The sequence below is a fragment of the Brachypodium distachyon genome, chromosome 2 (assembly GCF_000005505.3).
Source record: "Brachypodium distachyon strain Bd21 chromosome 2, Brachypodium_distachyon_v3.0, whole genome shotgun sequence".
In the NCBI taxonomy this organism is placed as follows: Eukaryota; Viridiplantae; Streptophyta; class Magnoliopsida; order Poales; family Poaceae; genus Brachypodium; species Brachypodium distachyon.
The window spans coordinates 21,988,980-22,003,116 of NC_016132.3; the positions used below are offsets into that span (position 1 = coordinate 21,988,980).

At 41.0% G+C, this 14,137-nt stretch overlaps 2 protein-coding genes and 1 long non-coding RNA gene across 4 annotated transcripts; 2 read left to right on the forward strand and 1 right to left on the reverse strand.

The window, feature by feature from the left end:
- Positions 1–517: 517 nt before the first annotated feature.
- LOC100836949 (polypyrimidine tract-binding protein homolog 3) lies at positions 518–6,531 on the forward strand. Its single transcript, XM_003568327.4, has 14 exons — positions 518–913; positions 1,079–1,150; positions 1,247–1,323; positions 1,654–1,735; positions 2,439–2,571; positions 3,341–3,405; positions 3,483–3,532; positions 3,626–3,667; positions 3,873–3,924; positions 4,007–4,055; positions 4,152–4,165; positions 4,328–4,435; positions 5,547–5,690; positions 5,830–6,531. The coding sequence occupies exons 1-14, from the start codon at positions 857–859 to the stop codon at positions 6,217–6,219; spliced, it is 1,335 nt and encodes a 444-aa protein (XP_003568375.1). The 5' UTR covers positions 518–856; the 3' UTR covers positions 6,220–6,531.
- Positions 6,532–7,201: 670 nt separating this feature from the next.
- Positions 7,202–8,865, forward strand: LOC112270819. The gene is made up of 2 exons (XR_002963294.1): positions 7,202–7,312; positions 7,530–8,865. It is a non-coding gene; the product is annotated as an uncharacterized LOC112270819 (long non-coding RNA).
- On the reverse strand, positions 8,712–13,913 carry LOC100837254 (protein LIKE COV 2). Of its 2 annotated transcripts, none has more exons than XM_003568328.4 (8): positions 13,662–13,909; positions 12,589–12,641; positions 12,399–12,508; positions 11,763–11,930; positions 11,125–11,222; positions 9,405–9,531; positions 9,116–9,241; positions 8,712–9,015 (listed from the first exon to the last, which is right to left on the reverse strand). In XM_003568328.4, exons 1-7 carry the CDS (start codon positions 13,779–13,781, stop codon positions 9,135–9,137), a joined length of 783 nt encoding a protein of 260 aa, XP_003568376.1. In that variant the 5' UTR covers positions 13,782–13,909; the 3' UTR covers positions 8,712–9,015; positions 9,116–9,134. The 2 variants fall into 2 exon arrangements, with proteins under 2 accessions (XP_003568376.1, XP_010231328.1); XM_010233026.3 differs by having other exon boundaries at positions 8,716–9,006; positions 13,662–13,913.
- Positions 13,914–14,137: the final 224 nt, after the last annotated feature.

Here is a 14,137-nt window from a genome sequence, read left to right on the forward strand (position 1 = left end):
GGGTCCTTGGTGGGAATCAGGCGGGAGAGAGAGAAGCCGCCCCTGCGATAGAGAATTGTGCTAATGAACCTTATCAGCCCTTAAGTAACTGCTTAGGATTTCAGTTCTTATTTGGTTGGGTTTAAAACTGTTTTTTTTTCTTTTTGGCTTATAAGTCACAAAAGCACATATTTAGGTGTTTTTCCTATCTAGTTGATTTTGACTTAGGATTTTTGCTTATATCATCATCTAAAATATCAAGTAAATGTCAAAAATTAAAACCGAAAGCATCTAAATATAAATATGTGCTTTTGTGGCTTAAAAGCCAAAGGTCAAAAAACGGTTTTAATCCGAACCAAACAGGGTCTGAGCGAAGTGTTTTCCCACCGACGAGAGCTTTTGTAAGCTATGTTTTTTTTAACTATGTTCATGTGTTGTTTTACCACCGATGAAAACTTTTGCGCGCTATGTTTTTTAACGATGTTCATGTGTTAATTTACCGCGTGTAAGTGAGCTGGTTTACTACCTGGCACCCTCGGCCTGGCTAGTTGGCTAACTATACCCCCTCCTCCCTCTGCCGAGCGACCCAGCCGCCGACCTCGCTCTCTGGATCTTCTTCCTCCTCGGCCGAGCGCCGCCACCCATCCCGCTGCCGAGCGCCCATCGTCTTCCTCCTCCGCGAGCGCCTCCACCGCAGGTTGATCTCCCCTTCGATTCTCTCGCTCCCGACCGTTTCTCCTCCCATCACCCCACGAACGGATTCCGCCCTTTAGCTCCCCGTTTCATAATCTTCCCCAATCCGTAACTGAGGCAAAAATCAAGGTAGGGCGGCCGCCCTACCTTGCCCTACTGGGTCCTCCGCCCGTGGTGGTGCGGGATGGCGGAGGCGTCCAAAGTGATCCACATCCGGAACGTCGGGCACGAGATCGCCGAGGTGAGAAGCGGGGTTAAATATTGAGCCTTTTCTACTTCAATTTCGTGTCATGTATCGTATGTTTTTCCTGTTATTAATCGGGCGGGTTCATTTCCTGGGGAAATATTTCGTTTTTACTAACTATTCACTCACTGCGTGCCTTTTCTTATCGTTGTTTTCTCGCAGGCTGATCTGCTTCAGCTGCTGCAGCCGTTCGGCGCGGTCTCCAAGATCGTCATGCTGCGTGCCAAGAATCAGGTGAGCTATTTTCTTCCTTTGGTCACTTGTATGTTTTGAGCAATGAAGCAGACATGTTGTTGCTAAAGTTGCATTGCGGTCGTTTTGGCGGTGCAGGCGCTTCTCCAGATGCAAGACATTCATTCCTCTGTGAGCGCGCTACAATACTACACGACGGTCCAACCTAGCGTAAGGTGATGTGGTTCTTGGCTGTGATGCTTTTTTAAGGCCAGGAGCTCAATAGTTACTTACGGCTGCTACTTCACAGTTGTGTATTTCATGTTGTTTCTGCCACGTTAGCTGTTAGTGCATAGTTACTGCTCCTTCCCGATACTGGTTACTTAGTGGTAGGGTTTGCGCTTTGTGCTGTGCTTTTCTATGTCAAAACATAACACACAACACATTTATATGCTACATTCTTATTTACCTAAAAGACAACCATACTTCTCATTGACTTTGATCTCTCATTTAGTTACGTTCTTATTCGCTTGTGCACATGTTCTCACCCTTTTATGCCATTTTAGGGGAAGGAATATTTACATGCAATTCTCATCTCACCAAGAACTTACCACTGACCAGAGCTCTCATGGACGGAATTCTGACCAGGTATGCCTGTCCTATCACACAGCCAACTTTTAAAGATTTCTTTTTTAAGATGTTCAATATCATTAATTAACTATGAAATCTGCACATGGATTATTCATTATATCCTGTCAGTTGTTATCTTGTAGATTCCAATTTGGCAATCAGTTATATGATACTACAACTCACACTTAGTTGTGGTAGCAGTTGAACATTGACTTAAGAAAAATGGGTTTTTAGATCTCCTATGTTCAGGTTGTGGACCAAAGATTGAAATAATGACATGCTTTCTTAAGTTATCAAACACTACCTTTGACCTGTTTGTGACCTCAACTGCATCCAGGAACTCTCCTTTTTGTTTTCTTGGTTTATTCAATGGGCTATCTAATTCCCTCAGTTGGATCAAATGGTTCGGTGTGTTGCCATATTTCCAAAAGTCGCCTAAAAGTTTGAGATATGATAGTGTAAATTTGAATTACTATTTTACCATAGAAATGTATAAAGATGCCACTAGATGGTAGGTACACAAGATTGTATATCGAAATTGGACGGACGGTTAGCTATATTTAATATATTCCCATCATTTCTTTTCAGATGGCTGAGTTAAATTGCATACTATATTGTACTGGCTCTTATTTTTCCAACTAGATATACCCTATTCCTCTCTATTTATTCTTTTCTTTCTCCCGTTCTTCTGTCTCGGTGCTCGTTTGCTGCTGGCCCTCAGGACTCAGAACCCAACCGAATCCTCTTAGCTACTATTCACCACATGATATATCCTATAACGGTGGAGGTTCTACATCAAGTTTTCAAAGCTTATGGATATGTGGAGAAGATTGTCACATTTAACAAGTCAGCTGGTCAGACTCCGCCTCTCCTTCTCTCTTACCCACGTACACACTTGCACTGCATATGAATGCTCAGATTCACTTTCCAGATTGGGTGTGAATAGTAATGTTGATTTATCAACGTCCTGCTTGTTATTTCTAATATATAATGTCGATACAAATTAGCAAGTGTATAACAACTGTTGTATGACATAGAAATTGATTTCCTTAGATATAACATTCTGTAGCTATATGTTGGCAACTTGGCACAATCGAAAGACGTGTGTGCTAATAATTGTAGCAACAAAACAGAATTAGTCTCATGGGCATGGTTGGTCCAGATTTACACCTGTCATCCAATTTGTTGAAGTTTATATGCTAGTTATACAGAAGAAGTGGATGCAAATTCACATTTTGGCCCCTGGATATAGGCCTAGAGCTTCTGTTGCACTACTCCGTTTCATAATATCAGGTGTGTTATGATTCGTTAAGACAAGGGTTTAACCAACCATTACTCTGTTAATATGTAGTTTATGTGATACCAAATTGTAATCATAAGTATGTTTGAATGCCAATCCAATGGCGTAACTTTTATGTCACATAAATTGCATATTAATAGAGTAATTCTTGGTCAAACCCTTCTCCCTAAGGCATCATAATATGCCTTATATTATGAAATGGAGGGAGTGCCATTTTCTGCTCTCAGTCACTTTTGCATATTCCTCTTCTGCTGCGGATAAATAGTTGATTCTCTTTAATTCCAGAAAAAGATTGTTCTATACATTATGCCTGTGTGGTGCAGGTTTTCAAGCTCTTATCCAGTATCAATCACGTCAAGAAGCTGTGGAAGCATTTGGTGCTTTGCATGTAATTATTTACGGCTCCTTTAATGTCCTAATTTACACACAATTCTGATTTATTCTTACAAACCTACAATGCTACAGGGAAGGAACATATATGATGGTTGCTGTCAGCTAGACATCCAGTATTCAAAGTATGAGCTGTGACTAATCTTAGTTGCAATGTGTTTTTTTTCTTCAATTGTTATATATGACTTTCTTTTGTTTGCTTTGCGTGAATATCTCAGTCTCAGTGAATTGCAAGTCCATTACAACAATGATCGGTCTAGGTAAGATTTGACTTCTCAATTCTCATCCCTACAAGTGATATTTTTAGATAATAATGTGTGTGCATGTCAGTGCGCTTTGAGGGTTTGTAACGTCTTGTAGGGTTGTCATGTAGCTTGAGTGTACAGCTTGATCTTTCTCCAAACTTATTTTAATCATTTTCAAGACATGAAAGTCACTTGCTGTGAATTCCTTTTTTTGCACCAGGGATTTCACAAATCCATCATTACCTACAGAACAACGTCCAAGGTCCTCTCAGGTTGAGCGATTCTCTGCCATCTGACTTGTTATACGGACATATTAATGCTCTAAAGCTAAACAGTTTTTTTTTATTGGAACAGCAAGGTTATCCAGATCCCGGTGGTCTCTATGCCTTCCAACAACCTGGAGGTAGCATTTAACTACATGCTTTATTGTGGTTTAAATTGATAACCGATTGTTGATCATTGAAAAATGTCTTAATTTACTTTCCTTTTTGGTGTACAGCTCCATACGCACAGGTCGGTGTTTGGTTGTCTTCAAATGGTGTTCTCTGTTTAATTTGCAGAAAAAATTATTAGCTGTATATACATGTTTACTACTTGTACTACTTGTCACATCTTGTTTAAGTAAGTAACCCTGGGAGTTCTCATGCAAAAGCATTTGCTTTTGGTTCATAACAGATGGGAAGAGCTGCGATGATTGCAGCTGCATTTGGTGGAACATTACCGCCTGGAGTGACTGGTACCAATGAACGGTGCACATTGATAGTCAGTAATTTGAACACAGATGTAAGTTCTCACCTGTTTTGAACCTTTGTAGGCTCCTTTCTTACCTTCATCACTTAGCTTAAGGTAGTGCAAGGAAGTTGGTTCTTTGTGCCTGGATTTCTAATCCTTTGCTCTTCAAGGGTTAATGGGCACTTTGGTCCCTGAAGTTTTAAGGTCGCCTTTGTTCTTTATGTTTTGAAAGGCCAACTAGATCCTTATGTTTTTAGACTTTGGGCCTAAGGACCTAATCCCAGTTGACATGCTGTCAACTAGACTAGCTGGATGTTAAGAAGTTACTTATTATGATCAAGCTAACGTAAAAAGGTGTGGATGTTGGTGAGATGCTCTATCTTGAACTCTTGATCTAGTTGATCCAATCTCAGGAAGTATTAGCTCATTGGAACACATGGGCAAAATAGGTTACTCTGTTATGTTTGGTTCATGACCAACATTAACCCACACCGATGGTCATGACCGAATTCTGGATTTTGCTTGGATGGTTACCAAAATTTTGGTATGTCTATTCCCCTTAGCTAACTCTTCATTTTTCTTGCCAACATTGGCCAAAACGTGGGCAACCAAAACCTTAACCAAAATATTGGCTAGACAAATTTTCAGTGGTTTGTACTTGGGCTTAAATCAAACACACCCTTCGCCTCTCTGATTATGTAAAGAAAACATGGTTGTTGGGTCCTACTCAGCTTTTGTGTATTCTTACACTGTTAGCAAGGGTTGAAACTAGAAGTCTTTTGCCCCTCTGGGGTCCCAGTGCTTTGTTAGTTGGTATTTGTTTGTCTTGAAGCTAGAGTACAGGAGGCAGAGTGAACGCTGGTGAGATCCTTTGTTTTGGTCTAGTTGCACCGAGTTTTGAATTGTTGGTTCGCTTGATAAAAGTAGTATTTTCAGCATGTTATGTCTTTTAAAGTTGAATCGTCATGGATCTTTCTTTTCCTCTAAAGTATCAGACTGACCAGTAAACAAAATTTCCGGAATAAATGTGATCATTAATTCCCTTCAAAAGAGTATTCTACAGTAGTGGAGCCAACTTATAGGGTGTTAAGTGTTTCTTAAGATTTTTATGCCGAGGTTATAAAGCCTAAATATTCACCTTTCATTGTTGATCTCTGTGCAGAAAATCAATGAGGATAAGCTTTTCAATCTCTTCTCTTTATATGGGAACATAGTTCGAATCAAGGTACTGCGCAACAAACCAGATCATGCCCTCGTAGAAATGGCTGATGGGTTTCAGGCTGAGCTAGCTGTGCATTATCTGAAGGTACGTGCACTTTTGCTGGCATCAATGTATCAGATTTCTCTGTTCATTTTGTCTGTATTAAGCCTTATTTTTGGCAACTACACATGTATGTTTGCTACCTCTTACATTCGTGATGCCGCTCCCTCTTTTTTCCCCACAGGGGGCAATGCTATTTGGGAACAAGCTGGAAGTTAACTACTCAAAGTACCCCACTATAACACCTGCCCCTGACGCACATGAATACACGAATTCAAGCCTTAACAGGTTCAATAGCAATGTGGTCAAGAACTACCGACATTGCTGTGCTCCGACCAAGATGATCCACATTTCTGCCCTCCCACAAGATATATCTGAGGACACAATCCTTACTCATGTGTCTGAACACGGTTCTGTTGTCGGCACAAAGCTGTTCGAGGTGAACGGCAAGAGGCAGGCTCTCGTCTTGTTTGAGACCGAAGAGGAGGCTACGGAGGCCCTTGTATCGAAACATGCAAGCTCGCTGGAGGGAAATACCATCCGGATCTCGTTCTCCCAGATGCAGAGTATATAGGAACACCTTTCCAGGGGTAGACCAGCTTTTTTTAGGAAGTGTTGAGCCCTAAGATGTGAATTCCGTGCTCTGTTTCTCCCAGAATGCCTGTGGCCTTGACATTGGGGCCTGGCCACCATAGGGGTTTTATGTGGACCGGTTTTATGCTCCCTTTTTTCTCATTTCGGTTTTATGTAACCAAAGGATTTTACTGCGTGTTGTGCTGTTATGACTTGTGAGCTAAAGAGAGTGACCGCACGCTCAACTGTGGTGCGGTACAAATCATTCCAGCTTGTTAAAATGATGGTTTTGTTCGTGTGGTTGGTTGATTCACTTTTCGTGTGGCATTTGTTTTTCATTCTGGTCTCACTAGGGTGATATGGTGAGACGACATTGGTCTGGCGATCCTAAGGGCCACTTTAATTCAAAGAATATTTTTGGAAATTTGATTCGTAGAGGATTCAGTTGGAAAGATTTCATATTTAGGGCTCATTCGGTAAGTAATTGTCTCGTCTCATTCGTGTGGAAAAAAGAGATTGGACATACTGTTTATTTTTTCTTTAAAACATAGTAAATAATAAATTCCTAAGAAATCATGTTTCTAGTTTCCTGCAAAACGAATGCAACTGCAATGAACTTTTCTATGGAACAATCTTTTAGATTTTCTACGAACGAAAAAACTTTAACTTAATGAGCCCTTAAGTGTTTTGAGATCTTGTGAACCAGAGACTCTAAGTATTTCTTTTGTTATAATGATAAGATTTGAGTGAAGTTCATTTGCTTTCGCTAAAATTGATCAGTGCGCACAATTTAGTCCACGTAGTTCTCTTAAGCCTCAAAATAAGGTGCTTGAACTTGTTCAGCTCAGACAGGCTGGTGACTGTGGTGAAGTTCATTTGCTATCACTAAAATTGATCAGTGTGCACAATTTAGTCCACGTGGTTCTCTTGAGCCTCAAAATAAGTTATCATTTTGAGGTCTCAGAAGTGCAGTGACCACGCTGTATCCATCGAAACGCGAGAATTTTCGCAATATGTCAACATGCCATCGATTATTGACAAAAAAATCAAAGTGGAGGCAGCAAACTGGGTGACTGCAGGCGCTCATCATCTAGGTAATGTGATTACCCCCCCCCCCCCCCCACCCCCCACCCCCCACCCCCCACCACACAGGGCTAGGGGAAATTTCCAAGGGTTTCTTTATGGCAGGGCCAGGGGTAGTATGTTGGGCTATCTTCATATCTAGGAACGGATCATATTTTGACAAGAAATCTCTTCGAACTCCATAATCTACTATATTTATGGTGTGCTCGTTTGTTAACTGTTGGGCAGGGTTTCTAAGTTCTAGATGCAATGTTAGCATACGGCGATGAGGAATGGAGTTGCATTGCTGTTGCAGAAGACTATGAGGTGTGCCGAACTCTCATGCTCCGGTCTTCTTCATGTATCCCAATCACAATCATAGTGTGTTGCTTCAATTGGAAAGTGGGTTTTTTATACTCCCTCCGTCCAACAAAGGATGTCTCAAGTTTGACTAAATTTGAATGCATCTATACACTAAGTCATGTCTACATACATCTAAATTTTGACAAACTTGAGACATCTTTTGTTGGACGAAGGAAGTATTTCTTTTAGATGAATGAATAGTTTTTCTTGTGATCCGGTCAGTTTTTCTAGATTTCCGGCAAATCCCTTGGGATATGTTCGGCTTTCATGTTCATTGGTGTGGTTTCAAATCCGACTCTTACGATTTACGGTTCTCATCTTTGGCTCACAGCCTACTACAACAAGCTGTCCTTTGTCAATGCTCGGTTCCAGTAATGGCAGGGCGAGGACGATGGCCCGCTTTTGGCTCGTTCTAGTCTATGTCGTCCATTAGGTACTTTTAGGGCAATTTGTACTTCTGTTGATGATTATTAATAAATCGGTGGGCCTTTTTGCAAAAAAAAAGTAGTTTTAAGCTACAATTGTATTTTTGTTCTACACATGGACACATAAAAATCAGATACCAAGTGAACGCCACAATCCCCGGGGAATTGAACATCACAAATTCACAATGAAAATCTCTACTTAATCTATGAAACACCTACTCTCTTTTTTTTAGAACACAGTACAAACGCAGACGCTCACAACACGCGCATACACTCATCCCTACGAACGCACACGCACACCCTACCCATATGAGCACCTCCGAAACACTGAGCCGGCAGTTATTTCAATAAAATAGAAATCTCACCAACCGATAAGACGTGCAGGAATAAGAAATGATACAGTTTAGTTTTTTATTAGCCTGTGTTATCATGTTCTATTGGGAACCAGCTATTTTGGGTCTTCCTCCCAGGAAGGAAGATGTCACAAATGCTGCCAAAAAAAAGGTGTCTCAAATGAGAGGTGGAAAAACAATAGTGCAAAAAAAAAAACTTTTGCTTAGTGGAGTGGAAAAAATACTTTTTCTTTTCTTTTGGAAGCAACAAAATGCAAAAGGCATCCCGTCTCAGCCGAAGTTAGTACACAGTAGTGATCTAATGCGAGTAAGAGCTAAACACTGGAATACATTTGGTGCGTGTGCAGCGTGTATAAGAACTGACAAGACCATTCTAATTATCTAAGCAAACCACCACAAGTAAGAAAAAGGGTGCGGTGCACGATGATTGTCAACACCCACTTTTGATTTCTGACACACCTAATAATCTACAAAGGCTTATTGTTTCATCAGTCTTTGTGTCGTTCCAGCTTCTAATTTACAGATTATACATAACATGCAGAGCATGGTTCACGACTTTGCCTCTCCTGCAACTGTTGGCAAAACCTACAAAGGCTGAATGCGAATATCAGTGCACGCTCAATTCAAAGGCCTGACTGAAGTTTACTGGAAGGCTGGGGATAGGTTAAGCCCTGATTGCAGCTGCAGATTGTACCTGATATTGTTTTTAAGTCTCATGCAGTCATCATTCTGTTTAACCGCGTACTCTGGATCTTATGAGGGGCTGGCCCTAGCGATGTAATCACCTGTGGCATGGTCATTCCTCCAGAAACAATTATTTCTGTACACAAAGCATAATAGCAGAAGTATAATATTAGAAAATCAGATGATACATGAAGAAATGCTATTCAACGGAGTTGTTATAGGAGAGCTCAATCATTCTCTTTTGTACAGGATAGTGGAAAGTACATAGCACATTAAAGGTTGATAGTCAAATAACTAACCTATTCCTTCTCGAATGGACAGGTTGGGCCTTATAATTTCCTCAGAGTTCACAAGAAAGATATCACCAATATATAGATGGTTGGTTGGCACATAGACACTACAAAGCTCTTCATCACCTTTGTCAGTCTGCAAATCAATTGTAGATGGTCATCTTGGAATTCAACAATAACAAAGTACATCAATACAAAATTAATGTGGCAAGCATGTGGATGTACGCAACTAGGCATCACATAGTTCATCGCCTCTGTCAATGTGAACTCTGGGCAAGTTTGGTCATGACTCATAGTGCCTTTCCACAACTAACCTAGGGCAGATTGTGGCTGCCACAAAAAGTGTAGCTGGACAAATAGCATGTTTGGTTGGTAGCCCTACCTTGAGTCCTTGACACACCTTTTCTACTAAATAGTGGCAAGCCACAAAAAGTGTGCGAAGAAATTGCCTGCCACAAGTTAGATAACATTTGGCAGAAGTATGAATCTACGACATGTGGGACAGGCTGATAAGGAAGTGTTGAATGTCACAGTTGTAGCAGTCAAACAAACAGCAGCCTAACTGAGCTGCCACACCTGTGGCAAAGTTCGGCGGTGTGGGTATGAACCAAACACGCCCACAATGGCCACCACAAGTGTGGCAAGATTTGACAAGAAAATGACCCGATGATACGTGGACCATATGATTAGGAAAGACGGGCAATATGTTTTTCTTTGTATTTTTGTTTGTTATTGGTCGTTAAGATATGAGATGCCCTTTGGGTGTCTTTTCTGAAAAAAAAAAAAGGTAAGTGTGGCAATGAACCAAACACATGTCTAAGATGTTGTGGCATGACTAAGGTTACATGTGGCAACCTTAGGCTATGAACCAAACATGCCCTCTGAACAGAACAACAGATAACAAGAATGGATCAAATATGGGTCTCTTGACTCTCTGTAACAGCTGTTCCTAATGTAACTTGATAAATAGAATTTTTCATCATTTTCTAGAAGTTGGTGTCAGGAGATATGCGACTTGTATTTCCTGTAGCCTGTAGCCCAAGGGCCAGTACATATACACGCACAGGTGTGGTAATTATGCAGGAAACCCTTATACAATGGGGAAAATACACAACAAATATATGAAAGCTGTATACACTCTCACAGTTAGGACCTAAAGTTCCAAAGATTTTGGTATCTCTTCAGATTGGTTGGACAAGTTTAGTTTGACCTTATTTAAGTTACCAGTAAACATTCTCTGAGATGGAGCCAAAATAGTTTATTCTTGGACCTTAATCTAACGTGTAAAGCCCCTATTGCCCATAACCTGAAGCCAGCTCTAGCTGGCCTCAGGACTGACGCAACAAATTGTCGTAAACATCTCAGAGACCGATTTAACAAGCTATAAGGTGGCTGACAAGATAAGCCCAAGTCTAAGAGTGCAAGACCTAATCTTCAACTATTTTTGGTGGATCTTTGCATATTTGAAACTAAAAGGGGCTTGGGTGTCGCAAATCAAGACTAAATGCTGCCACTTACCTAAAATTAAGGGAACTATTTCAGGAATGAGGTAACACAGAGAAAAGAGCACAAAAATATGATAGATGAATCATTTGCGTAGCTTACAAGAATCATCAAAAAAATATCCTTGAAATCATATTAATGGAGAAACTATCTAGAATGAAGCATTCAAAAGTCACCATCTACTCGATGAAGCCATCTGTAGCAACTGATATGTATAAGCAACTACCTGAAGAATCATGGTCGATGTTATGAATCCAAACGCGTATTCACCAACCCGGGGATGGCTAATTATCGCCACCTCTTTAAATGCTGCTGTATTTTGATCTGTCAAATGGAAAATACATTATAAGAATTTATCTTGGTCAAACAGAATTTCAAGGAAGTTTATAGAATTTAAATGATACCAATTCGTCAATATTATGGAAACACAAAAAATAGTGAATAGGAACATGGTTTTGCCACATGATTCAAGGTCATGTGACATGTGGTTATCCTGCTGACTACTCCCTCCGATCCTAAATTGTTGTCGAAATATTACATGTATCTAGACGCTTTTTAAGAATAGATACATCCATATTTGGGCAAATTTGAGTCAAGAATTTAGGATCAGAGGGAGTACATAAGCTCATGTAACTTCAGAAATGAACTCGTGGCCTATGGATTGTGTTAAACTCTTTATGAAGTGCTAGTACTTCTGTACTTGTGAAGTTTTACCCAATTAAAATAGAAGTCATGCACTGACAATATTTTTGAAGGACCAGTCTTGCACTGACAATGAAATTATAAATGACAGAATTAAGAAAAGAACGAATATAGATGTTCAATATTCCGGAGCACGTAGAGTTGTAGATGAGCATGAATTACCTGGTGAAACAGCAGTGCTCACTTGCTTTGATGCTGAATATATGTGCCTTACAAATGGCATCTTCTTTATAAACCATTCTCCAACCCAGAAGACAGTTGAGCCCACCCATGAAGACACAAAAATTCCAACAATAAATATGAATACCAAGGAAGTCACAAACCCAAGGCCTGAAATAAATAAAAATTACAGTACTCAGCACTGAACAAACCATGCAATTTTGTCGGCAGATTCAAGCAGCATTGGACGGATTTTCATTTTTCAATAAACCGAGGCAGCAGCTGCTTTATGTACTCAACGATTTCAAAGGATCTCAGCTACTGGCACCATTAGGAGCTTAATACCAATTTTTTATCGAACAAACAAAGAGAGCAGTAAAACCTAAATAACCTCACCATCGCCATTAAAAAACACACCAACTTCTCTTTAAACTCAATTTTGCATTTGTTAGTTCCTTTTAGACATTAAAATCTTGGTCAAATACAAGCAATGATCCAATTAAAAAAAAAAGTAGGCTACTTACAACCTCTACCACTAAAACATACAAAAGGAGTAAATATACATATTACCATATATGTAATACTGCATTTTTAGCATAACTAGCAAGTGGCAAGACCAAGTATTTGTGAAACAATTACCAAATATGTCGACTCCAAGTTTTGCATAGAGTGGACTGAAGAAGCCATCAAAAAATCGAATAAACCACCATGTAATGAAGAATGTAACAGCAATAGGGAAAATAACTACACTGCAAACAAAAGGAGGATATTAGGGAAGGATAATTCATAGGTCTTGCAATATCAACAAATTTCTTCTTTTGAAACATACCATCCAGTCATAAATTTTCTTGACACCCAGCTTTGAAGAACAGCAAAGCATGCCTATTGAAGTGTAGCAGGTTAATCATGAAATTACGGGTTTAAAAAAATCTAGCATATGAAGTAGCTCATTTTGGTAAAATGAAAAGTAAAACAATAACATAATATAACATTATTGGTTGGTGGGTCCAAGTGTTGTTTACTTTGCTTAAACTTTTTTCTCTAGTACCTAAATGACTTTAAAATAACCGATGGTTTATTACATAAAAACTCAATATGGAAAATATGACCAGATTGCCAAAATATTTAACCAACATGATTCTTCAGTGAATGGTGTAAAATTCCAGTCACTCCAATGAATTTGGGTTTCAAAAGACCACCACTGATGGGCAGTTAACTAATTGTAGTTCTCAAAGTCCTATTGTTAGATGTGTATCCTCTTAACAAAATGGTAGCCTCTTGGGCTAGTACTCGTATCGTATGCATTCGCTATTTATGAGAAAAATAAATGTGCTTACTGCATGTTCAAAATCAAGATCAAGCCAAGCACATAGCACTGGCAGATGTTATAGGAGATCAACTAGACGAGCCGAGACCCATCGAAACTTTAAATTTGTATGCAGTACACAGCAATGTATGGTTTAGCTGTAGGACAATTAAAGCCCCCCGTTTAAAATCAGTGACTAAATCCGCTCAGAAGTCAGAACTTGGCAGAGATCAGTCTACAGTGTAGCAGATGATAATTTTGCCAGGTAAAAAAAATTCTACACATGCATCATGAACAGGAGGTTTCTCAAACACAAGCATCTGCTGGGCACGAGCTGGAGCTTTGCAATAGCACAAGTATCTTAGCCTCCAATAGGATCAACACTGATGCACTCACAATGCAACCATCAAACCCTCAATTAGACCGAGGTCAGGCCAGGTCAACCCTTCCAGACAAGGAGTACTCTAGAAGCCTTCCGATCAAAAGGCAACAGCAGCAGCACAGGCGCGGCCAGATCCAACTACTGAGGGTCAAATTTAAGCCCCGCCCCGCGGGGGGTACACAGCAGGGTTAAAAGGACTGAGGTTGATCCGCACCTTGCGGGTGGAGGTGGCCGGCGAGCTGGGCCGCGGCGGCGACTTGACGGGGTCCTCGGGGTCTGCGGCCTCCGGCGCCTGGCCGACGGGCACGGCCACGTACTCCTTCTCCTCCGGCATTGCGAGCTTTGATGCTTCTCGCGGTGGGGCGGGTGCGGCCGTGCGAGGGAGGCAGGTGGGTGTGGGGAGAGGACGAGCGGAAAGGCTTGTTTGCTAGTGAAGGAAGGAAGGGCAGTTGGAGTTGGTGCCGGAGTTCGGAGGGGAAACGCCGCGTGAAGTGACCGGACTGCCCCCCGGCTACCGTATCGGGGAGCGTGTGGGACCAGATGTCAGTGGGTTTAGGGGAGAGCGTGGGGGCCGTGAGCCGTCACGTGGCATGAGGGCATGAGGCGCGGGGAGGACGGACGAGAACGTAGGATACGGCGGGGGTCGCGGGATGAAAGGAGCAGCGGGTCATGGTCAAATCCGTCGCGCGC

Excerpts from the sequence above, each read along its gene's own strand:
- LOC100836949 (XM_003568327.4), top strand. The coding sequence starts at position 857 with ATGGCGGAGGCGTCCAAAGTGATCCACATCCGGAACGTCGGGCACGAG. Across the intron at positions 2,572-3,340 it reads CACATTTAACAAGTCAGCTG|GTTTTCAAGCTCTTATCCAG; the intron begins GTCAGACTCCGC and ends TGTGTGGTGCAG. Across the intron at positions 3,668-3,872 it reads TACAACAATGATCGGTCTAG|GGATTTCACAAATCCATCAT; the intron begins GTAAGATTTGAC and ends TTTTTGCACCAG.
- LOC100837254 (XM_003568328.4), bottom strand. The coding sequence starts at position 13,781 with ATGCCGGAGGAGAAGGAGTACGTGGCCGTGCCCGTCGGCCAGGCGCCG. Across the intron at positions 12,642-13,661 it reads CGGCCACCTCCACCCGCAAG|GCATGCTTTGCTGTTCTTCA; the intron begins GTGCGGATCAAC and ends ACACTTCAATAG. Across the intron at positions 12,509-12,588 it reads AGAAAATTTATGACTGGATG|TGTAGTTATTTTCCCTATTG; the intron begins GTATGTTTCAAA and ends TTTTGTTTGCAG.